Genomic DNA, 25,610 nt, shown 5'->3' with positions numbered 1-25,610 from the left:
AGAAATGGGAATATAATTTCTTTTAAAAAAGAGTGTTACTAAAACTCACAGGAGAGTCCAATGTTATTGTACTGCTAAGTAGTTGATTCTTTGCCATGGGGACTGTTGTTTGGTGAGAATCTGGAAGAATTCGGCCAGATAAAGCCCCACCTTTCATTTGGTGAGCAGTACTCAGAATGTCATCTTCATGGTAGTCTGGAAGAAACTATGAATAAAGTGATTCTAGTGGGTCCGTCACATGAATACAGATTTGAGTAACAGAAGTAGAGGAGAGTACTGAACATGCCATTTTCCAAAGACTGTGGAGAATCATAAATCAGCCACATTGGAGTCTAACAAATAATATAATTCAATAGTATTTATTATAATAGAGAATAATATATAATACATAACATAAAGTACATATAGTGAGTAAAACAATTATAGCAAACAATATGGTTAAATATAAAACTGAAGTTGTTTCTTGTAATAATCTCTTCCGCTATGGTTTGTGGGAGGTAGAAGAGAACATTGAAATACAATGACCGGAAACTTCTTCAGTCATGAAGAATTTTCTCTTGTGGAACATTATATTTTGAAGTTGTTCCGTTGTGGCCTGCTAAATGAAACATAAAATGTCAAAATTAGAAAAACATTCTCAGATAACAGATTCGTACCACTTCAGATGAAATTAATTTTTCAGTATATTTTATACTCTAAATTCAGAATTACTTCAGTGAACAATATATCTGATTTTGAATGTTGTTACTTGTTAAATCAGGCATGTTTTAGCCTCTTTATTATTCTTCACATATGTGGTTGTAGTGGATCTTGGCCAACATAATATTCATACCAAGTGATAACCATTTGGCAAGATTATATCTCAAAAAAAAATTAAACAAGGTTTTTGTCCAAAGATATAAAAGCTTGTTAGAGCATGGTATAACCTTGTAGTATGTTTAGTGGATTTTTTAAATCAAATAATAGTTTCTACGTTATCTTTTCAAAAATAATTTCATATCTAAGACATTCTATAATACTTATGGATCATGGTAAGAAGTGAGAGTAATATCGCATCTAAGAATCTGGAATTCTTATAGGAGATAATTATGGAATCCCCTATTATACGAACATATGTACACACATACACACATATTCACATATAATTTCATTAAAGTGTTGTTTAGAAACATTTCCCATACTCTAATATCATTATGTGCCCCAATGCTGCTCTGATATTTAAAACTTACGAAGATAGAGAATGCTATCAACCTTCCATTCATTTGAATACTAATTAAAACTTCTCCTACCTGTAGGACCTCCCTCATGAGGAACAGCAGACGACATCTCTAATTCTTTAGTAATAGCCTTTGAGGTCTTCACATCGTGGTCATCTATGGTTTCAATCATAAGAGTTGCTTTGCCAGAAGTATTTAATGTATCAGAAGATAGGTTGATGTCATAAGACTTCTGATTATCTTCACAAAATATATTATCATTTTCTCCAAATAATTCTTGACAGTTGTCAATCATGAATTGTATAATGGACAACTGTAACAACACAAGGCAAAAACAAGATCCTCTCATTTCACATTGTTTACCAAATTGAAATCAATAAAATTTGAAATCCAAAATGATGAGGAAAATTAGCAGTTACTATCAACAGATATGAACCTGAGAAATGAAGTCTGTGTCTGAAATGGAGACTGTAATTTCTTTGCGACTTACTAAACATAGTAAAAATTTCATACATATTGCAAACAATGAAGGAACTACTAAAGCAAAGTAATATTTCAGAGCTGATGAGCTGCCAGAATAAATATGAATGAATCAAATTAATGACTTCAAAGCTTTCTTTAATTGTTGATGTTCTGCTGGGGTGTGGGGAGAAGGTGGAGTTTCTTTGTGAACGTTTGAATGGGTTGACTGTCTAATTCTGAGCACCCTAATATATGATCCCATCTTTGTTACAATTTTCATGTGGTTTACATGGCTTGGCTTTCCTGGAGGAAGTATGTCATTGCTTAGAATTTAAGTTTACAGAAGCTAGGTGCCATTTGCAGTGTGCCCTGTGTGCTTCATGTTTGCTTCCTAGGATGAAAGCCCTAAGGTCTCTGCTTCCTGTTTGGTTGTCCTTCCTTCCTTCCTGTAGCCACGCTCCTCTGTGATGCCATTGAAGAACTGTAATCCCTCTACAACTCTCAGTTTCAAATAAACACTTACTTCAATAAGTTCCATTGGTCCTTGTGTTTCTTTAAAGCAATAGAAAAATGACTGAGAGAAGAAGTTGGTGAGAAGGGGTATCTTAGTTGATACAATGCCCCCATCAGATTTGCCTATTATGTAGCGAAGTCTAAGGTATATTGATTAACAGTGAAATTTGGAAGGCCCGTATCTCCGCAATTGTGCCACCCTTGAGCTATTGGTCAAAGAAAGATATGAGGTGCAGGGCAATTGGCAGAACACCTACCCAGCTCCTGCTTCACTTCTTGCCTCCAGGTTCCTGCCCTGCTTCGGTTTGTGCCATGACATTTCTCAGTATTTAACTGGTAACTAGAAGTATATCATCAAGAGTAAACTGTCCTCCATAAGTTGCTTTTCATAAGTGTTTTATCACAGCGATGATGGTAAATTAAGACACTTTCTAAAAGGAAATAGCTTTTCCCTAGGCTATCCTATGCCATTGTGTGTGATATCATATGACTTCCTTCCTGTGGAGCTTTTTTTCTGGAAACTCTTCGGTAAAATATACACTTTGCTTTCCTCTTTGTTGTTGTTGTTGTTATTTTTGTGTTTTTTTGTCAATTTTTCCTTTTCAAAATGCATGTTCTTCACTGCTTCTCTGTGAATTTCTCATCATGAAACTCATTAACACTCATTTTCCTATCTTTCCGCCTGCCTTCTTCTGTGGAAACATCCCACCAAAATTTAAAAATTTAATAAATTTTTAAATTATTATTAAACTGAGGGAAGAGGGGCTTTTGAGGATGGGACTTGGAGGAAGGTACTCAAGGCAATAAGGATATAAAGTAATAAAATAATAAAATATTAATGCATATGGGTATAATAAACTTAAGAGCTAAAGAATACCTGAGGTCATAAGATAGCACCTAAAATATTGGAAACATACACTATTCTTTTTCTTAGAAGTAGGAGTTAGTGCTAAATATTACAAAGCGCATGACATAATATACACTAGACTTTTATCATTATTCTTTACATCACTTTCTGTAAATATATTCAATTATATAATTATATACACCTATATAATTATATGCAATGTGCTTTTATATGACAAGCAGTACAGTTGAGCGGTGAATATATCTAAATTATAATAATCTCACCACTAATGAATGCTGAAAGGGACCGGGTATAGATCTCTCCTGAGAGATACATCTAGAGCATGTCCAATACAGAGATCAATGCTAGCAGCAAACCATCAAACTGAGAACAGGACCCCCTTGGGGGAAATTAGAGGAAGTATTGAAAGTGTTGAAGGAGTTTGCAACATAATTAAAACAACAATGCCAACCAACCAGAGCTTCCAGGGACTAAACCACTTCTGAAAAACTATACTTGGACTGACCCAGGGTTCCAACTGCATATGGAAGAAGATAATAGCCTTGTTGGGGCACCAGTGGAAGGGGAAGCCCTTGGTCCTGCCAAGGTTGGACACCCCAGTGCAGGGGAATATGGGGGAGCAGTCAGGGGGAATTATAGGGGGAATATCCATATGGGGGAGGAGGAGAGGAGGGAATGGGACCTATGGACAGGAACCTGGGAAGGGGAATAACATTGAAATTTAAGTAAAGAAATGTATCCAATAAAAAATTTTAAAAAATACAAATCCTAAAAAAAGGAGCAGAAAAGAAACACAAGTATCATGTGCTCCAAAGTATGTCTACAATAGAAAACAAATAAAATACTAGGTAATCAGGATATTTTTTCAACTTCACTGTAGTCTCCTTGAACTACCACTATACAAGCCATGATGTTACTGGTTAAAACATCGATATCTAAAATTAATAACTTTAAAGGAAAAGAGAAAAAAGGAAAGAACCAAAAAGAAATAATTCAATTACATCAAACTACATTAAAAATTCCCTTTCCCAATCCTTCCTGAAATAGAACAGTATATCTCCCACACCAGAAGAATGCAATTCTCCTGTGTCCCCTAATATCTGTAATCTTTCTGAGGTATTCCAAATTCCTGAAGTACAGTGAGTACTTTGTTTCCACAGGGAAAATCAGACCCCTTACCTTCTTTGAGAGATCCCTCCCAAATAAGGTCTTACAAGTCGGATTCCATAAAACATGAGGTGCTATGCGAACAGACAAGTCAAAGGTGTCTAATTGGTTCGTAGAAGCAGCTTTAATTTTTTGTAGAACACAGATGAGTTGCTTAAGCAAAACGTAGTTTGGCTTTGGCATCTTCAAAAGGATACTATACAAATAAATAGGAGAATTTTACTGACGGTCCTACAAGTAATGTCACTTACAAAACTCTAAATTTAAAGAAAAATCGGTGTAAATATTTTGTAGACCAGCTCACTGGATAGTCAGAATTCAAAATGAATAAGAATATACAGTCAAAGTATTGCCTCAAGTTTTTTTCTGGAAATCACTTCTCCCTATAGAATTATGGGAAAAATACAAATTTTCTATGAATTTCTGTGTGCTACAAGTATAGCTGTTACCCACAGAACCCAGAGGAAGTTATCAGGATCCCTAGTATTAGAGAGAATGAAGATTGAGGCAGGCCATGTCTGTTCTGTGCATGGAAACATCCAGTGTTGTTAAACAGTGAAACATCTTTCCAGCCACCATCTAAACACATTACATATCGAATACAGTATGAATTCATGTAACACTCTCATGACACTATAGAACATAAGGACCAGGCGTTGGGGATTTAGCTTAGCGGTAGAGCACCTGCCTAGCAAGTGAAAGGCCCTGGGTTCGGTCCCCAGCTCTGGAAAAACAAAACAAAACAAAACAAAAAACAAAAAAAGAACATAAGGACCAAAAAGCACACTAGTGACTCTATACAATGCAATTATAAAAAGCTTCTCCTGTAGGCAAGGCAGAGATTTTGGGTTCTTGGGTAACAATGTGAGCTCAAAGCTTCTGCCACTTAGGAAATATTTCAGTGAAGTATCATACCGAAAAATGATTCAAAGAAGTCAAAGCTATTCCTAACCCAGACTTCTCTAGGAAGTTGTATTGAGAAAGACAAACTTAGTGATAGCTTCAATCAGTGATATATATTTAACATGTGAAATACTCACAATACCATGATAAGAGAATGCAAATAACCCACAGGCATTACACACATATATTTATTTTGTTTCACACAGGAAATCAAAGCAACAGTCTAGGCTGACCTGCACACAACATGTTGCATAGGCTCTCTTGTAACCCATGACAATTATAAGGTAGAAGACTCTCAAGTTGTGGGATTACAGGCATGATTCAACACTCTAGCTTGAGGAATGCACATGTTTATAAAGTGAATATACATGTCTGAGCAAAGGAAACCTCTTGGAATGGGACATCATTCCAGTTTTCAATCTATAAACAAAAGCCTTTGTACCTTAAAAAAAGTACTGTTTCTATATTAGTGCATTTCCTCACGTGCTTACTTTTGGATGGATGCAATTTTTCCAAGGAGTGGTCCTTCATCTGGGATGCTAAGCCAATTTTCATATAAATCACAGGAAAGTAAACTTCCTTCGATATTTTTGATAAAGTCCTTTTTTTTTAATGAAAAGAAAACAAAAAAGTAATGGTCAATGTATATTGTAGGATGTACTTGAGAAATACTTTTGTTTAAAATTTAGCCGTTTAGACCCATGATTCTCAATTTGTGTGTCATGATCTTTTGGGGGATCACATATTATATATCCTGCACATCAGATATTCCATAAATTACACATTATAATTCATAACAGTAGCAAAATTTCAGTTATCAAATAACAGCCAAATGATGTCATGTTTAGGCGGGACTACAGCATCATGTACTATATTAGAGTTACAGGATTAGGGACGCTGACAACCACTGGTTGAGACCCTACTTCCTCAAGAGGTTTTCTACCTGTCAACTACCCAGAACCTTGGCTCAAAAGTAGAACCTCCAGGCAAGAACTTATGTGTTCTTACCTAGAACTACAAACAAAGAAGCAGATTTCTGGCTACAGTATCATTGAAATAAACCTACTCTGTTCAAATTGCCTTTCCTGGCTTGCAGTTTACTCAACTACCTGCAAGCAGAGATCTGTACACCACTTCACAGCCTGACGTGTGGGACATCCAGACAGGAGTCTATCATAACTGCTCTCTGTGTGGCTTCACCCAGCAGCCAACTGAACCAGATAAGGACCAGATAAGGAAACCCACAGACATACATAGAATAAAGCTCAGTGACTCACAGGGAAGAGTCGGGGAAAGAAATCATGGTCCTGAGAAGACAGGTATTCCACAGGAAGACCCACAGAGTCAGTGAAAATGGAACACTGGGAGCTATGAAGGACTGACCACCAACGCAATAGCATGTAGAAGGTGCATCATGACTTAGGGCACACGTGTGGGAAATGTGCAGCTCGGTCTCCATGTGATCTTCATGTAGAGTGGGGTTCCATAAATCTGTCGAGTGTCTGTGGAAATCGTTCACTCACTGGCCTCAGTGGAATTGATGTACTAATTCTGAAGGGAGTTCATGTGCCAGGATGTGAGCATAAATCAGGGGGCCCTAACCAGCTCAGAGGAAAAGGGAAGAGACTCTGAAGAGTGATGAGGTAGGGGCAGCACTCAAGATTTAGAAAGAGTAAATAAACAAATTATTAAATAAATAAGTAAATAAATAAATAGAAAACAATAATCAAATTACAGGAAAAAGAAAAAAGTGCAGTAACCATTAAAAAAAATTAACAAAACTAACAAATACCTAAGTACTCTTCGAGAAAAAAAGCAACCATCAAAAAATGGCAGCGTCTGTAAATATCTCATTCTGATTGTATAATCTGGTGAATCTGTACTTCCTTTCATATAATATACAAGGGCACCTCTGCCTACAGGTCCACTTGAAATAGTTGTGATCTTTCTTGAGCATCCTGTTTTACAAGTCAGATGATTTCCCAGTTTTATATCCATTCCTTTTAATATGTAAATATGCAAATATTTAAATAAATTGTAAGCAGTAGCCTGGTTGAAGCACAGAAAAGTGTCTTACTTCATGAGGTACCACAATAAAGTTTCATGTTTTATCAAGGACTGCAAATCACAAAAAGGGAAAATTGTCTGTTTTTTGTGAACACACAAATTGCTATGAATACACATGGACTCCTTCAGTTACTGATCTTCATATTCCTCTCCATGAGGTGTCCAGATTTCTGGCAATGAGTGCCAGATGCCCAGGTCAGGCTCTCTGGCCAAAGAGGGACAATTCAGTAATTTTGCCTAATGTTATTAAGCATGCGTACTCTCACAGCACTATCTTTTCTCTTGAGGTCTGGGCCATAGCTCCACAGTCTACTGAGAGGAAAACTCAGATTATGGCCCAAATAAAAGAAAGCAATGATATTTGCTCCAGAGCTACTGCTGCTCACTGGTAAGTTAAGCATAAAAGACTATTTTGAAAAAGGTTAGGCTAATTTTTCATTATTTGAGAATTAGGATGGTGATATTTGGCAAAAGTGAGGGTGCAGTTTTATTTATTTATTTTTGGTAGAGATGGAAAACAATTTCGTGTATTTACTGGACAGAGTGCAACATCCAACTCTCTCATAACCTATTAAAATCTGTCATGGACTAGCTCTTTTGTACTGTTGTTATTTATGAGGAATACTTTTGGTCAGTATGATTTGAGATATGTGTTTTTAAACGCACATTTCCCAGTATTATTACTTGCCCTGCTATTACTCACATGGTACAGTCAGAGGTGACGTCAGTGGGGACATTTGTATCGCCAAACCAAATTCCATCCGATATTTGAGGAAGTTAACTTCTAACAGATGATGTTCACCTGTGACTTTGTGATGAATCTTTGAGATTCTCAGACTTTTACCTACCTTGCCTCTTACCAAGAGGTCATGTGTCTATAGTTCAAGGAAACTGTCATCATCATGAAATCTCAAGGACAGAAACCAGAGGGATGCTGAATGTTGGTGATGCAAAAACATTACTTACCTTTACGACAGAAGCGACAGTGAGCACGGATTCTTCTTTCAAGTTAACATGTTTTCCGGTGTTAACCTTTTCCTTAAGGGACCAGTGTGATTTTTCTGATTGCATTCTGAATATGTCATCAGAACATTGTCCTTTTTCCGCAATTACGGACAACATATCCTGTGTAGGATAAGGATAATCTTGTATTGTTAGGGATCCACACACCTGAAGCACAAATATGTCTTTTATTGTGAACCTGAGCAAAGGCAATTTTGGAATGTTGAGCTACAACTATGAAGAATGAAGGAGACTTTGAACTTTTTTGTTTTAGCCTCCAAATATATTTTCTTCCCTAATCCATTTTCCCCAATTTGAGGCATGAGTGTTTTGTTGGACTCAGATAATCCTCAGCATTTAATCACAGTTCTGATCCAAAGCATTGTGGTGAATGGTCCTCTCTCATTTTTCTTTTCTTATCTGAATATCTTCCTAAAGCATGCCATTCTACGTTACCATTGGAATATTTCTCTTTCAGAGATCACATTGCTATTTTACTTCCTGTTTTACCTGGCCTCTCTTATGAATCGGAACATCCTAAACTTTTGAGACTTTTATTTCCTTCTTGTGTGACTTCTTATTTCCAGCTATCTATGCCTAAAGCTGCTGTCCCATTTAAAAACCCGGGTAAATTTCAATCATTCTTCCCTTGTTTTACAATGTAAATATGATGACCATAAATATATTTAGTCCCTATTTTCAATTGGTTACATGTTTATAATCATTGTTAACAGAAAATTCTACTGAAAACTTGCTCACACACAGCATAAATTCCTGGCAGAGACATAGGGCTAAAATAGATGCTGGATAGTAAATGAAAATAGTAGCTGGAAATCTAGTAGCTTACTTAAAACTGACTAAATCATATTATGTGGAATTTGCATATAGTCCATTAGGATAAAAAGATTAGTATATAGCAAAGAACAATGTGAATATTTCATTCATTGATAATATCAAACAAAGGTCTACAGATATTTTTAATTATAATATTGAGCAACCTCGGGCAATGATTTTAAGTAGAGTCTAGAGTAATATGGAGGTGTAATGCGGTAGAAATAATTGATAGTTGGGGAATCAGTGGGTACTTCCATAAGTCCATTTCATTGAACAAGCTTGTTAATTTGGGTCTTTGCTGAAATCAGTGCAGAGCATAGGAATACAAGTTCTTTTCTTTTTTTTCATTTTTATTTAAATGATATGACTGAAAAATCATTGGTATTTATTTCTATTTTCATGAATAGTTTATCGATACATTCATCCAGTTGATGTAATAATTTACTTAAAACAAAGCTTCAGAAAAAATTATGGGAAATAGGAGAGCTGTAAAAATCCAAAATGAAACTCACAAGTATCACAGCAGGCACATTAACATCTTTGAGAATATTGGGGGAACAATTCCCCAATTCTTTTTTGGTTTGTGGTGTTGGTGAATTTTGAACAGGTTCTGGTTGGGTTGTGGACTCATTTCCTTCACCTTTCTCTGAGGCTACGAAAGAAGGGAAATCATTTGCTGTAATTGAAGTCACTTAGCCCTTGAATGCCCTTTTCATTTTATAGCCTGCATGTCTTGTACATCATCACAAATACACAGAAAATAACTAATCAGTATCATAACATTTAATAATAAGATTGCTTTATAAGGCACTGTATATATAGTTGCATATGGGCCAAATTTCTGGTATAAAAATTAAAGTCTTCTGTTTGCCTTGAAAGCTATGCATATAGGTATTAGAATACAGCATTAATATATTACCAATCTTTGACTCCCCTGTGTGACTTTTTTGACTGAACAGCCATGGACAACTGTAAACTAACAGTAAAATAACTTGCCTGATTTCATTTATATTATAGCCCTTTAGTTTCCTGTCCTGAACTGTGAGCTCAAATCTGATATCATTCAGTCTATGTTGCCAATATGGGTATATTATGCTATACTCTAGGACTTGCATATGAGAAAAGCATGGTGGCACATTCCTTTGTTCCAAGATTATTCCAAGTAGCAGAGCCTAGGCGATCTTTGTGAGTGTGAGATAAGCCAGGTCTACAAGGTAAGTTTGAGGACAGCCAAAGCCTTTACATAGAGAAAACCCAATTTGGAATTGAATTGCTCTCCTACTATGAGAATCTATATTAATAATCTATCACTGTAAGTATCATTTCTTTACATATCCTTAATTACTAATCTCATTTCTGGTATTAACCTCTAAGATAAACTCAGGACAAGACACAAATGTACCAAACTTTGGAGGCAAATTTGAACACTCGGGTAATACATGCCCAGGTGAAGTTTGCCTTCACGTGACTTAGTAAATTCTTCATTGCTGTTTGTTGCAGTTCATGTTTTCTGTGCTTAAAGATTCTAAGTTTTAGTTATGTCAGTAGAACAACTATACACACCTAGAATGCCCTCATATGGAATTGAAGCAGCTGCACCACTTCTCGGCAGTTCATCAAAATCAGGGGTGCATGTCCTCTCACCGGGGCAGCTGCTGAGTCCATGTTCCGTTTCCTCCATGATCCCATTGCTAGATGGAGTATTCTGGGAACATGGGTACTTCAGTCCGGGAGGATGGTACAGTGATGTTTCATACCAAACTGCCACAATGTCCTCTCCAAACAGTTCTGGAGAATTGTCGATCATAAATGTTACCAGAGAAATCTGTGACAAATGGAGCAAACAGAGAGGGTCTTTGTCATTTTGCACGGTTACAAATCACATTTTACTTATGATTCTTAGTGGTTAAAAGTAGGCAACATCAAACTCAATAGAGAGAACCTTGAAGCAATCCCAGGAAAATCAGGTACTAGACAAGGGTGCCCATTCTCTCCTTAGTTATTCAATATAGTACTTGAAGTCCTAGCCAGAGCAATCAGACAAGTAAAGGAGGTCAAATGGACACAAATTGGAAAGAAGTCAAAATATCACTATTTGCAGATGATATGCTAGTATACTTAAGTAACAACCAAAAGTTCCCTGAGAGTTATGATAAATAACTTTAGGAAAGTGGCTGGGTATAAAATTAACTCAAATCAGAAGCCTTCTTCTACTCCAAAAATAAACAGGCTGAGAAAGAAATCAGGGAAATGACACCCTTCAAAATAGTCACAAATAACATCATATACCTCAGAGTGAGTCTAAACAATCAAGTGAAAGATCTGTATGACAATATACTCAAGGCTCTGAAGAAAAAAATGAAGTAGATCTATGAAGACGGAAAGATCTCCCATACCCTTGAATTGGCCAGACTAACATAGTAAAAATGACCATTTTGTCAAAAGCAATCTACAGGTTCAATGCAATTTCCATCAAAATTCCAACGCATTCCTTCACAGAGTTAGAAAGAACAATTTGCAAATTCATTTGGAATAATGAAAAACTCAGGTTAATGAAAACTATCCTCAACAATAATGAACTCTGGGGGAATCACCATCGCAAACCTCAAACTATTTTACAAAGCAATAGTGATAAAAATGCAGGGTATCGGTAAAAAGACAGGCAGGTAGATCAATGGAAAAGAATTTAAGACCCAGAAATAAACCCATACAACCTATGGTCACCTGATATTTGCAATGGAGCCAAAACCACCCTCTGGAAAAAAATAGATACCATTTTCAGCAAATGGTGCTGGTTCAATTGGAGGTCAGTGTGTAGATGAATGCAGATTGATCCATTCTTATCACCCTGTACAAAGCTTAAGTCCAAGTGGATCAAGGACATCCACATCAAAAAAGACACACTCAAACTAATAGATGAAACAGTGGGTAAGAGTCTCGAACACATGGACACTAAACAGAACACCAGTGGCTTAGGTTCTAAGATCAAGAATGGACAAATGGGACCTCATCAAACTGCATAATTTTCATTAAGGTAAAGGACACTGAAATTAGGACAAAATGACAAGCAACAGGTTGAGAAAAGATGTTTATCAATCCTACATCTGATAGAGGGCTAATATCCAATATATACAAGAACTAAGGAAGTTAGACTCCAGAGTAAAATAACTCTACTAAAAAATGGGTACAGAGCTAGAGAAAGAATTCTCAGCTAAAGAATATCGAATGGCAGAGAAGTACCTAAAGAAATGCGCAACATCCATAGTCATCAGGGAAAGCAAATCAAAACAACCCCAGTTGTTTTGTGATTCCACCTCACCCCAGTCAGAATGGCTAAGATAAAAAACTCAGGCGACAACAGATTCTGCCAAGGATGTGGGGCAAGAGGAATACTCTTCCATTGCTGGTACAGCAATTCTGAAATCAGTCTCGAGGTTCTTCTGATAATTGGATATTCCACTACCTGAGCACCCAGGTATACCTCTCTTGGGCATATACCCAAAAGATGCCCCAACATATAACAAAGACACGTGCTACACTATGTTCATAGTAGCCTTATTTATAATTTATAATTTATAATAGCCAGAAGCTGGAAAGGACCAGATGCCTTCAACAGAGGAATGGATACAGAAAATGTGGTACATTTACACAATGGAGTAGTAAACAGCTATCAAAAAAATGACTTCATGAAATTCATAGGCAAATGGATGGAACTAAAAAATGTCATCCTGAGTGAGGGAACCCAATCACAAAACACACACACATAGTATCCATTCACAGATAAGTGGATATTATCCCAAAACTTGAATTTCCCAACATAAAATTCATAGACCACATGAAACTCAAGGAGGATGATGAACGTGCAAATGTTTCAGATATTCCTAAAAGGGGGAATAAAAATATTGATAGGAGCATATATAGAGGCAAAGTTTGGAGCAGAGACTGGAGGAATGACCATTCAGAGCCTGCCCCTCCTATCAGCCCATATACATGTATATATATATATATATATATATATATATATATATATATATGAACAAGAATACAAACCAACCAGAGCTCCCAGAGACTAAACCACTACTCAAAGAGTACACATGGACAGCCACATGACTCCAGCTGCATATGTAGCAGAGGTTGGCCTTGTTGGCCACAAAAGAGAAGAAGCCCTTAGTTCTGCCAAGGCTGGACCCCCTCCAACATAGGCAATTGTCAGGGCTGGGAGGTGAGTATGGCATGGTTTGGGAGGAGGGGATACCTTACAGTAGGGGGAGGGTGATGGGATATGGAGCTTAAGGACAGCAAACCTTGAAAGGGAATAATATTTGAAATGTAAATGAGAAATATTCAATAAAACATTATTATTAAAAGAAAAAAGAAAAAATTCTGAAAGATCATCACTGGTTATACAATTAAGAGGAAAATTTTTGTTAGATTTTGAGTTCAGATGATCAAGTGTTATCATCACAGTGCAATACTATATGAGAGGATGATTTTCAGTTTTCAAATTGTGATGACCAGCATGTGTTATATACTGTTAGCTTCATTAATTTTGGTTGCCTTGACACAATCATGGTTGTACATATTTATAAGGATGCTTATGGAATGGTACAACTAAAGAGAGAATATGACCGCTGAATGTGGTCACCATTCTACTGCACGTTCCCATGGGCTGACTAAAAAGTACCAGACAGGCAAAGCCATCTGAGCAGTAACATTCACATGTCTCTGATGGCTCAGAGAAGATGCAAGGGTAACAGCTTAATACTCAGGGTGATTGTGTTGGGAGGTATTAGAACTGATGCCTATTTTGCGGAAACTGGATAATTATGGATCTCCAATGGCAGGTTCTTTGGAACCCTCTTTTTCCCTTCTGATATTTGATCCTACACAATATATGGAATACTTTTTTCTCAGTTAGGTTTTACTACAATATACTCCTTACAGGTTTAAGAAAGTCGATCAATTTATAATGACTCAGAAACTCAAATATTAACAGTCAAAATAACCATTTGTTCCCAATAGTGATAAGTTTTGGTATTGTAGTATTTGAAATGCAGTGACCATGGAAAAGTGTACTCGATAATTTCTCTAAATCACCACCAGCATCAAGAAGCCAAAGGTCTATTTAAGAATATTAATCAGGAGTCATAATAACCATATCTGATAAAACAATCCAAATTATACAGTCTTTATTTGGTTGAGGACACCCCCTTCTACACTGATTACATCAGAATTCAGTCCTCATTGCTAAACCCAGTAACCAGAATTTATTTCTTTTATCATTTCACAGAATTTTCTTCTTGACACTTTAGTCTAAGAATATTCTAAATCACAATTGACAAAACACTGAGTCACGAGCTCAAATAACAATTTACATTTTGCTAATTTAAAATGCACCAATGATTCTTCCTCTCCAGAAAAACAGCAAAGGTGTATGTATTTTACAAAATGAACCAAAACCAAAACCAAAACCAAACAATCAACAATAATAAAATAGCCCAGACTCTCAGGACAACCCTGTTTTCCTGTCTCATTATCAAGGCTTATCAAACTAGTCATGGAGGTCTTATCTAGTTACCTTTTTGGCGATATCATTTGTCAATATGTTATTTCTGTAGCTAGGAAGCCATAAAATACATGGGGCTGTCTCAAGAGACAGACGGAATGATGACATATTATTGACAGAAGAATTTGTTTTTATTTGATGTAGTATTCTAAACAGTTGTCTGAGAAGATCAGCATTAGGTTTTGGAAGTTTTTCTAGAAGACTGAACAAAAAAACCCAGTTATTATAAACAAGTTTACTCTATTTGTAAATATGAAGAAAGGGGACAGAGTACTTGTATCTTATGAATGGGCATGTGTGAATAAAATGAAAATGTATATTCAAAATATTGCTTGAAATGTTTCCGCAGATTCGGGGTAAAGTGACAAATTTAACTGGAATACAAAGCTGAGATCAGAAGCATAGTCCACCGTGACTCCCCTGTCACACTTCTGTTTGAAAATGTCTTCCAAGTGTGTAAACAATTGCAATCATTTCCTGTCACTCAGTATTTTTAGTGAATATTTCTGTGATGTATAATCTCTAGTGTGTGCAAGCAAATATTACTTCTATTTTGTTGATGTTGTTCATGTAAGTTGCCAACCATTACCTCTTCACTGCTGCTAATTTCTCTTTGTCATTCACCTTCTCCGGTACAATAAGCCACTGGTCGTATAATTTGGAAGTCAGTAAACTTCCTTTGATAGATTGAAGAAACTCCTTAGGAGAGAGAGAAAAAGATATTTTGTAGAAAATTAAATATGGAGATTATTCACAACGTATTCAACTCTAATGTTTAGGTTAGTTCTAACTTTCTTTACAACTCCCAAACTTCGCCCTAGTTAGAATGTTGAGTGATATGTAGGTCCAGTAAGTTTTGTCCATCAACACTGGAAAACTGGGAGCAGATTTTCAGATGGGCTTGGAGTACAGAAAAATCTCTTCTTAGCTCAGCGTGCTTTTAGTGGACAACTGAGCACACAGAAGAGATCAATACGTCAGATCATGAAGTATATTTTTATTAATCATACCATTTATTTGCATCTCAAATGGTGACACAATTCCAGGTTACCCCTCCACTAATCCCCTATCCAACATCTGCTCTCCCCAAATGACAGAAATATAAAATTTTTGTAACTAAACAAAAACAACAATAGTAAGTTACTACCTGATTTCTGAGGTGCAGAAATCATGTTTATTACTGGACGCATGGGATCACATGAGGTCATAGCTCTTACAAAAGGTTCTATCATGATTTCACCAAACATGCATGATTCCCAAATTTGTTCTGAATATTTAAGCTAATATTTATAGATAATGTAGCCCTTACTCATATATCAAAGAATGCTATGGATGAAGAGTATTACAGAAAACCACAGCTATTCAAAGTACATGGAAGAAAATATCTTTTGGCGCCAAGCCCCACTATGTACATACTACATACTAACTCCTGAACCTTGGACACCAAACATGGTTCATAGAGTCAAAGAGTATGCATCAGAAAATCAAGAAATATTTGGGAGACTTCACTTTTGATAGTCAAACAGTACAATACATTTGTCAAAACAATTTCTGAATAAAACATCATACATATTAATAACACTAACTGGGAATGAGTAAATATTGTGAAGATAAATTACTAGATGAAGAATAAATACTACATAAATACTACAAAATGTGAGAAAATTAGTGTCTCCTAAAGGGAACGCCCTAATTTGTAAGCAAATCACAGTTGGTTTGCTCAGAAATAGTCCATGTACTTCCAAGTCCATAGACTTATCAGGTGGTTTTCACATATTTATGTACTCCTTTTTAACCATATAATAATAAAGGCAAAGGAAAATGGGCCATGTATTTTAGCAGAAGTCGGAGATCGACATGGAAAATAACTTAGAGCAAGGGAAAGGAAGGAGTGAAATGACGTAATTGAATGCTAATTTTAAATAAAGAGAAAATATCATCTTCTGGTGCTGAAGAAATAGCAGAGTGATTACGTATGCCTGTTTCACAGCCATGAGGATCTGCATTCGATACCATTATTTCTTGAGATAAGGTCAAGCAGGGCATGAGAGCCTACTTGGTATGTGTAGCAAAGAGACACATGAGGGAATCCCATACTCTACATTGAGGAATGACAAAGCATGAAGAACACTGGTAGTCAAATGCATCTGACTAAGCATGCATACCAGGTGACACTTGTATTCATGTATAAAGTCAGCCTCCATGTCCCCCATGAAAAAATTCAAATGAAAGAAATTAGTTACATTACTGCTCATTCTGACCAGATTTTGGGTTGAATCCCTATTCCTTATGTTTTGAAGAGCAGAAGAACTTTGAGCTTACCAGATTTTTCTCATATGTATCTAAGGTCACTTGAGGGAATGCGTGATGAAGGAAACCACTCATGTACACTCAGAGAAGTCATGAGCTTGGGTGACAAAGGACTTTCCATACCTTTAAGATCCAGGCTACCACATGCACTGGTTGCTGATATATATCCACATTTTCCCCATTGTCCAATTTCTCCTTTATAGTTTTGCATAATGATCCATTGGGAGTTATTAAAAATATATCGTCTGTTGTAGGTCCTTTATCTTTTATTCTGGACAGCATGTCCTGAAAGGAAGAAAGGGGAATGAATACCTGTCAGACATCATGCAGCACAAAGCACTACTGGCTCCTTGAGAACCAGAGCAACCGTGTGCACAGATACTGTGCAAATGCTAGCACGTAGGATCTCGAACAGGTTTTTATATGTTTATTTGTTTGTTTTTGGTTTTTTTTGCCTCAATCTCTTGTTGTACACATCCCACCTTAATATTAAACTTGAAAGATCGGCAACACTTCCTTTTTAATTAGATTTTCCTTAGGAAATTCCCAAAAGGAATCATGTGAGACCTACCAGAATTATGGTGGGCAGTTTGCCATCCTGACAAATGGAGCTCAAATCTTGCCCAAAAAGTTTTCCTCTCTTATCATCTCTCGGGTCACTGCATTCTTGGTCATGGTGGGGCACAGAGCCCCCATGGAAACATGATGTCATGCAAAATTTTCTAGGTCTTTCCTTTGCATCTAAGGAGGAGATGAGATGATCATTACCTGGAATAGTGTAGTTTATAGTGGCCCTTTAGAAAAACAAATCCCAATTGGATAATGTCCCAGTTGGAATTGGTTAGTCATCCTGTAGAGTCTATATATTTTTCTTCCCTATACTCTATACAGTTATTCATCTTAGAGATATCTCAAAGACATGATCCAGTGGGAATTCTCACATGATGCTGTCTAAGTTGTACTGCATTATAAGATACTTGGTATCTAATTGCACAAGTTCCCTGAACTATGTTCAGGTAGTGTCTTTAGTAGACATATTCGTTTTCATAGTCACCCTCAATTTTATTCACATCAATCTGTTTTCTATTCTCTTCAAATGTCATAGTGAAGATATTCCCATTTGTAGTTTTCTTGTTAAGCTCTGAGAAGAACCACTGTTAAATTTTTCTCCAAAGACCACACATGGACTGACCCTGGGATCCAACCTCACAGGTAGCAATGAATAGCCTAGTAAGAGCACCAGTGGAGGGGGAAGCCTTTGGTCCTCCCAAGACTGAACCCCTGGTGAACGTGATTGTTGGGGGAAGGGTGGTAATGGGTGAGGGTGTGGAGGGGAATACCCATAAAGAAGGGGAGCAGTTAGGGGGATGTTGGCCCAGAAACCGGGAAAGGGTATAACAATTGAAATGTAAATAATAATACAAAAGTTAATAAAGATGGAGAAAAAAATTAATTTATCTCATTAGCACTTTGTCCCTTTAATGAGACCATATCCATGACTATCTTGTCAAACTCTGTACCCTGGTTCCAGTTGTGTAAGTTAAAATATGAGATCAAAGTTTCTTTTTCTCTTCCCAGACTTCTTTAGGAAAATCAGACCATTATGAAATCTTACATATGTTACTTAAAAAAAAGTATTAAAAGTAAAGAAAGGACTCTTGTAACAAAGTATAAAATATTTTTTCTCCATGTAACATAGTGGCTATTTGTCTAAAACAAAAAAATTCAGGCCTGAAAACACAAGTAACACCATACAGACTGAACGAGTTGAATGAGTTGGTGTGTATATGCATGTTTTCACGTCCACATGTATTCTAGCATGTGTGTGCGACTGCACATATATACATACAAACAATGTTTTTAGAAAAAAATGAACTTAAAAACAATAGAGGCATATGCAAGAGTAAAGGGAAAATAATGAAATTTTTTCATTATTTGAAAGGGATCCCAGAACTTAAGTATTAGTTCTGTTTGAAATCCAGATGCAGGTGTAAAAGACATAAAAGTATGTCTGCTTTCATGGGACTGAAATCAGATTAGAGTCTCAACTCGGAGACTACGGTTACTTATACTCTAGTTGGAAACAGATTATTTTCAATTCTGTACATATGACTTTTCTGTGTCTTGTGTAATTTAATAGCTTAATTGCACTCTTTAGGTACTTTTCTGCTTTGGTCATGAAACACATGTAATCATATTCTAGTGGAACAAAAGATGTGTGCACACATTTATGTCCATATTGTGCCTTAGCATACCAGCTTATTTTGACTATATCTTGGGAACAAATGAAATGTTTTCCCTATAACCTTGATATCAGAATATAGAAATGTCAAACTGGACCTAGGACATATTGTTTTGTTTATGGTATGTTTTCTACAGTGCCCCTCCCATGAAAGAAATGACAACGTGCATTGATATTTCATGTGAAATTGAAGTGGGAACCGCGATGGTAATGAAGGAAGGTGGAGGACTCACCTTGCTGCTGGCTTCCAGCTGAGTCTCTGGGCTTTAATATGAACTGCCCTCCTGTATCCCAGCTTTGGTTTTCCATAAACAGCCCAGGCAAGGGGGGGAAAGCCGTGAAAATTTTTGAGTTCGATTTACTGAGGTTATTTTGAACGTTGTTCATTATAATGTCATATGGATACTCGTGGCCTATGAGAAGAAAATAAGATGAGTGGAAACTGATAATAACGAGTGTAAGCAACCTTTCCAATGGGATTAGTAAGCAATGCTCTATTTCAGGACTCATCCTCTTCTGGACACTAGAGACTGTGCATCCTAAGCATAGGGAGACTGACAGGGATATTGTGACAAAGTAAGTTTGTGTACGCTGACAACTCTGAAATCAAGGAGAAAAATGTCAATTTATCATTTCATTTAGATAATAGAGCGCTTTGTATGGCAGAGTTATGCTGTTTTCTACTCTGACTATACTAAGATCTACCAGTTGGAGTCTTGATATCATTAAGATCTTTACATCATAAGAAACTTACTTTACTTGACAAGATGTATATCAATCAATTTTACTATTTCTCACAACAATATACATATACATACACACATAATATATATTGCTATTTCTCACAATATACATATACATACACACACACACACATATATATAAATATATATATATCTTCATATGGTTTGAGGACTAGTACTATATAAGTAATTCTATTAGCTATGTTAAGCACTTTTCTGTCCAAAATTTTAACTCTCTTGATGATGGCCACAATGATAAAGAGTCTGTTTCCATTCGTAATATGAGGCCAAGTTATGTTGATATCAGTGAAATGTAATGGCCTCAGCTCACTTCAGTCACTGTTCTCCTTGACAACGGTCAGGTTGATGCTGTAGGCTATAAAAAACACATGAGGCCTTTTGGACCCTCAATAGTTCCTTCTGAGTACTGTATTTGGGGGCATGGACCTGAGAGAATGTGTCCTGGTGATGAGGCAGGATGAAGTTGTATGCAATAGACAACTTTCCCAAGATATTTTATAATCTGTGGGTTAAGAAGAGTCACCAGAGGAAAGTATCCAATCACAAAACTGGATGAAACCAAACATATTTCTCCATAAAGGCATATGAACAACCATTGAAGTAAACTCTCCCCTATCTGCTGGACCTAGAAAGGCACCAAAACACATTCAAAGAACAATTCAGTGTCTTTAAGGAAACTGAGATCACAAAACGTGTGTGTGTGTGTGTGTGTGTGTGTGTGTGTGTGTGTGTATGCGTGTTTTTCACAAGCAGTAAGACTAATTCCTTTCTCAAAACACCATTTTTAGATTGTTTGGACAATACAAAATAGGAATTAAATCCAGGTGCTTAAGGTGCTCTCCCTGTTTTATGTTATTGACTCTACCGAAATATTAGAGCATATGTGCTGTGTTGTGGATATGGTTTCCTAGGATGTCTGAAACCTTGGATTTGTCCATTTCTGATGTATCACCAATATGATTAAAGGCTTGGTTTCCCGTTTCTTTTGCCTCAGACACAATGTCAGTGCTAAAATCAGAGAAAGATTCACAGCAGCATTGAAATGAAAGGCCTCCAGATCCCTCCAAAGGATCAATATGGGAAAATCTAGACATGACTGATACATACTTGTGGATGGACTGTGGGTTGAAATACACATTCAAAATGATGTTCAGAAATGAAACAGGAAAGTTAAGTTCCTGAGATTTTCTGAAGCCTCATGATGTACAAAGCTCTTCCAAGTGTCAGAATTAAAATGTTATCAAGGTGATACTCAGTGAATTTACTGTACAATGTGCCACTCAGCATTTGTCTTTTCACTGACTTGAGTAGTGCTCTCGGGTCCACCTTATACAAAGTGAAAAGCTCGGATGATGCTGGCACACGTCTGTGTTTTCCATGTTCATTTACTTAGGACAGTGAGGGTGGAGCGTTGCTTACCAGCCTGGACTAAGAAGCAATACATTGTTGCATAAAGGGAAATAAAGTCCAGTGTGTGGGCTGCGTTTTCACTGCTTATTATCTAGTGTATTAAAACACTGAAAATAAATATTGAAGAAAAATAACAGGAGTCCAGTTTCAGTTTCCTTCAAATAAACAGAAATATCTCCACAGATTCTTTCATGATACATGAGAGCATTTTGAATAACAATGTTCTCTGATCTCCAAAGATATTGTTACTGTCACTTCTCCGAATGTCATTTTATGCATTAGAACTTCACCTTTTCTTTAGCTTTTAAAAGATCACATCTGGAAATATACTTGATGATCTCAGAATTTTAAATCTTATCCAAATTGTTCTGATCATATTATTAGTATTATTTATTTAGCAATAACTTAGTGAGAAGTAAAAAAAAAAGGCAGCAGAAAAAGGAGCAGGTCAGCCAGGAAATCTCCAACATTCTGAATACGATCTCTCATTCAGTGGGGATGGCTGGTCATAGGGAGATGGGAAATGCAGATTTCACATGGATTCAGGGATTTGTCTACATTCACCGTTTTCATTATGAAACAGAATCACAGTTTGGAATAAGCAGAATACTTTTAAAGTTGCCAAATTTCTTTTGCTTATGAGAAATCTTCACACACACAGACACACACACACACACACACACACACACACACACACACACACACACACACGTTGTGAACGCAGTTTCCTTAGAAACACTGAATTGTTCTTTGAATGTGTTTGTTTTAATTTTAGACTCGTTCTTGTTTGTAGCTGTTTTGCACCAATGTATATCATGTACAATGTTGAACCTGATTCTTGTGCAGGTCGGATTAGGTATGTGATCCCTGGACACTGGAGTGCTGGAGTGCAATGAGCTACCACATGGATACTGGGAATTAAGGAGATATTTCTTAGACTAGTAGCATTTTCTGTAATGATTACCAACCTTTTTTTTTTCAGTTATTTTTTTCAGAAAAAATATATCAAAAAATTGTTTTTCTTTTTTCAAAACTTATGTTTCTCAAGTGAAAAGCACAGATGTTTCAGTTATTTTTTGTCAGATCTCTGTATCTTTCATCATGAGATGTTATAATGTGCGTGCTTGAAGGCTATGTTAAAGTTATTAATTAGGAATTTAATGAAAGAAATATTTAGTTATTTTGTTTTAATGTGTATTCAAATTTAAGGATAAATGATGAAAATATTGAGCTTTCAGGGTTAGACCACTGAACTCAGTTAGTCCTTCCTTAGATTTCCCTGTTACTTACCTTGGAGTGCTCTTGGAGCTTCCTTGTGGCCAGGACTGAACCAAAGTTGGTAATCTTCAATGTTCTGGGAGTGAAAAAGAACCAAATGTCACAAATAACCTGACAAAAGAGTCTTAAAGATTCTAGTGATTTTATTTACTTACAATTTCTAGCTGTCTAGCAAGGAAATCATTAGGACAAGTATTAATGATTTGTTTTCTGACCACCGGTTTGAGCCATCAGGACTGATTCAGGAAAAAAACCTTGGGTACTTACTTTTCCTACCTAAAGGACTACCCATGCTCTATTGATCCACAGTAGAATAAGAAATTGCATTCAGCCATCAACACTAACCAAGACCAATATTATTACCAAATTACTCACAATTCCACTCACAAAGAAAAAGATGCAATGGGAGTTGAGAGGAATTATATATCAAAAAAGAAATGCTATGAAATTTTAACAAAGAGGAAGAAGTAAAGAACAAAAGAAAGAAGAAAAGAAACAAAAATCTTATTGCCTCTAAGATTGGCATCCTTTATATCAGATGTGTACATACGACCAATTAATCCCACTTTATTACATGTGTTTCAATGTCTTAATTGTCTAGTGATAGTAAAGTATAGCTCAATAGCATTGAAAAACACTTAGAAAAATTCAAGAAAAAAGACCCTCTCAAGTCTAATATTACATCTTAGATGCCTTTAGCTCCAAAACCATATTGTAAAATATGATATATAAATGTATCATGATTAAGTTTCCATGGTATTATTCATATACGTACACATTTGCACATATGTGGATCTCAAAAACAAAATTCAATTTTAACTCAAAATAACTTGAAAATAACTTACATGCACTCTTATCATTGGTAGTAACTTCTCCATTATATCATTCACAGTATCCATGTTTGTTGCTGTTACACATAAAGACTATGAAAAGTACAGAGAAGTATGGTGTCAAATAAAATGGAAATTCATGATTACAAATTTAGTTACTGTCTAAACAGTCCTTATAATCTACAGTCTGTAATAAATGCTCTAATATAGACTACACATCTTGATTTCTTCCCTTAAGATAACTCTAGAAGATTTTGTAACATATTTATCACAAAATTAACTCTGTGGGCAGTTGGTATTAAAACATAGCTGTGCCAGGTTGTATATGATAAAGGAAGACTGAGTAGCCATGACTGCAGGAGCTCCACACCCTAATACTCTTATACTATGGCAGCGGACAAGGCAGAGGGCATTTAAGATAGAACACAACTCTTTTCTTCCACCAACATTTGTTAGACTTCCAACATTTTACAGCCTTACTTTCATGCACAGCATGTGCGCAGTTTTAGGAAAATCAGGACAAATAGAAGCAGCAAATAAAAAAATCAAAAGACAAAAACAAAAAATAAAAGAAAATGAAAACAAAACAAACAAAAGTTGATTTAGAACTCTCTTCATTTCATGCTTTGAATTTTGCTGGATGATATACAGATATATGGTACTGAAATATGTAATGGTGATAGAAGTAGAAACCAAAATGAATATTTGAGATATTCTCCATGACTTAATACTTCCAAGAACAAGCAAGGTGCTTATATTTTTAGCTCTCTACTGCCTCTCACATTTAGAATCTTCTCCAGAGACCTAGGAAGACAGCAAGAAGAACCAAGCATGAAATCAAATCATAGCAATCTGATAGCACTGATATCCTAGAGTTCTGATACATTATCATAGTGTATGACAGTGAGTAGGTAGGTATATCTTTATGAAGACAGTGTTTATAGTATCAGCTATCTGCAATACATGTTGTGTCCAGGAAACAATCTCTTATATATAAAACAGACAAGTGCCCCCTCGCTATCCATAACAACCTTGAACCAAGACCAGATAAACACTTCATAAGCCATGTCTTTCACAGAGTTTTAATCTATTGTGTTCAATCCACTGGCCATAATATATTACCCTAAATATGTGTGTGTGTGTGTGTTCAAATATATGTCAGTAATGCTGATAATTTGCCATTCCTGAAATTAAGCAGCAGAGGCAAGAGAACATTTCCCTACAAGACTTTCGGCTTTTCAGCTCCTCCGTGTCCTGAGAACACATAAGGTTCAGCCAAGCTACTGAGTGTTCTTCTGACTTAGGTCACTGGCTACAAATTGCTATATTTAATTACTGCTTTATTTAACCTAGAAAGTATGAAGATCTAATTGTGTGGAGATTATTTTATACAACTTGGTAAGTTTAACGCAATTTTAACAGTGAAATGTTAGAATATTGAACACTAGGTACATTGTATACCCATTAGCATTTATGAAAGACAGAGACATGCTGATCCTCTGATCCACAGTCTATTCTTCTTTACACTAGAAAATGTCTTCAATGCTCTCCATGCTACGTAACAGGTAGATTTGTAATCTGCACTAAACCCAATAGTGAAAGTAGAACAATTATAAAAATAGGTCAAAATTGGACAATTATTTAATCGCTATGTGTGTAATGCAACAATAAAACTACTATTTAGTCTGTGTGAGGTCATGAGTTTTATCCTAAGCAGTGTACACACACACACACACACACACACACACACACACACACACAAATGGTAAGTAAATAAAAATTATTTCTAAACAGAAGTTATATGAAAAAATATGCCTATGCCTAGAACATTCAAATAAATATGAGATAAAGAGCCCTGATTATGTAGCAGGCCTTCCAAAGCAGGTATGAGGAGCAGAGAGAACGAAAGAAAGGGCAGAGGACAGTGGTACAGAGATCAAATGTTACAACAATGTGAATGTGCAGAGCAAAATACTTCTTGATAATATTTGGCATTGTTTAAAAGGTGTTTATGATTATCTTATATAATATGAACTATTTTGATTAGAAAAGTATTTTAAAATACATAATAATTAAACTATGAAGGCCAGAAGATCCTGGACTGATGTCATACAGACCCTAAGAGAACACAAATGCCAGCACAGGTTACTGTATCCAGCAAAACTCTCAATTAACAT

At 36.1% G+C, this 25,610-nt stretch overlaps 1 protein-coding gene across 3 annotated transcripts in view; it reads right to left on the bottom strand.

Moving 5' to 3' along the window:
* Positions 1-340: 340 nt before the first annotated feature.
* LOC134485907 (rho GTPase-activating protein 20-like) overlaps positions 341-25,610 on the bottom strand; it is a 38,258-nt gene continuing 12,988 nt past the window's right edge. Inside the window, exons 6-19 of one of the 3 annotated variants that reach the window (XM_063282886.1) lie at positions 23,449-23,526; positions 22,616-22,679; positions 19,385-19,564; positions 17,481-17,650; positions 17,033-17,194; positions 15,189-15,298; positions 14,612-14,801; positions 10,597-10,858; positions 9,546-9,685; positions 8,164-8,367; positions 5,622-5,731; positions 4,240-4,423; positions 1,290-1,530; positions 341-598 (exon numbers count right to left, since the gene is read on the bottom strand). In XM_063282886.1, the coding sequence (XP_063138956.1) occupies positions 537-598; positions 1,290-1,530; positions 4,240-4,423; positions 5,622-5,731; positions 8,164-8,367; positions 9,546-9,685; positions 10,597-10,858; positions 14,612-14,801; positions 15,189-15,298; positions 17,033-17,194; positions 17,481-17,650; positions 19,385-19,564; positions 22,616-22,679; positions 23,449-23,526 (2,157 nt within the window). In that variant the 3' untranslated portion in view covers positions 341-536. The remainder of the gene's footprint in view (positions 599-1,289; positions 1,531-4,239; positions 4,424-5,621; positions 5,732-8,163; positions 8,368-9,545; positions 9,686-10,596; positions 10,859-14,611; positions 14,802-15,188; positions 15,299-17,032; positions 17,195-17,480; positions 17,651-19,384; positions 19,565-22,615; positions 22,680-23,448; positions 23,527-25,610) is intronic. The other 2 variants (XM_063282887.1, XM_063282888.1) reach the window with 2 other exon arrangements.

This window comes from Rattus norvegicus, chromosome 2 (assembly GCF_036323735.1).
Source record: "Rattus norvegicus strain BN/NHsdMcwi chromosome 2, GRCr8, whole genome shotgun sequence".
In the NCBI taxonomy this organism is placed as follows: Eukaryota; Metazoa; Chordata; class Mammalia; order Rodentia; family Muridae; genus Rattus; species Rattus norvegicus.
Note: the sequence above shows the minus strand (reverse complement) of the source record. Positions and strands in the feature narration are given on the sequence as shown.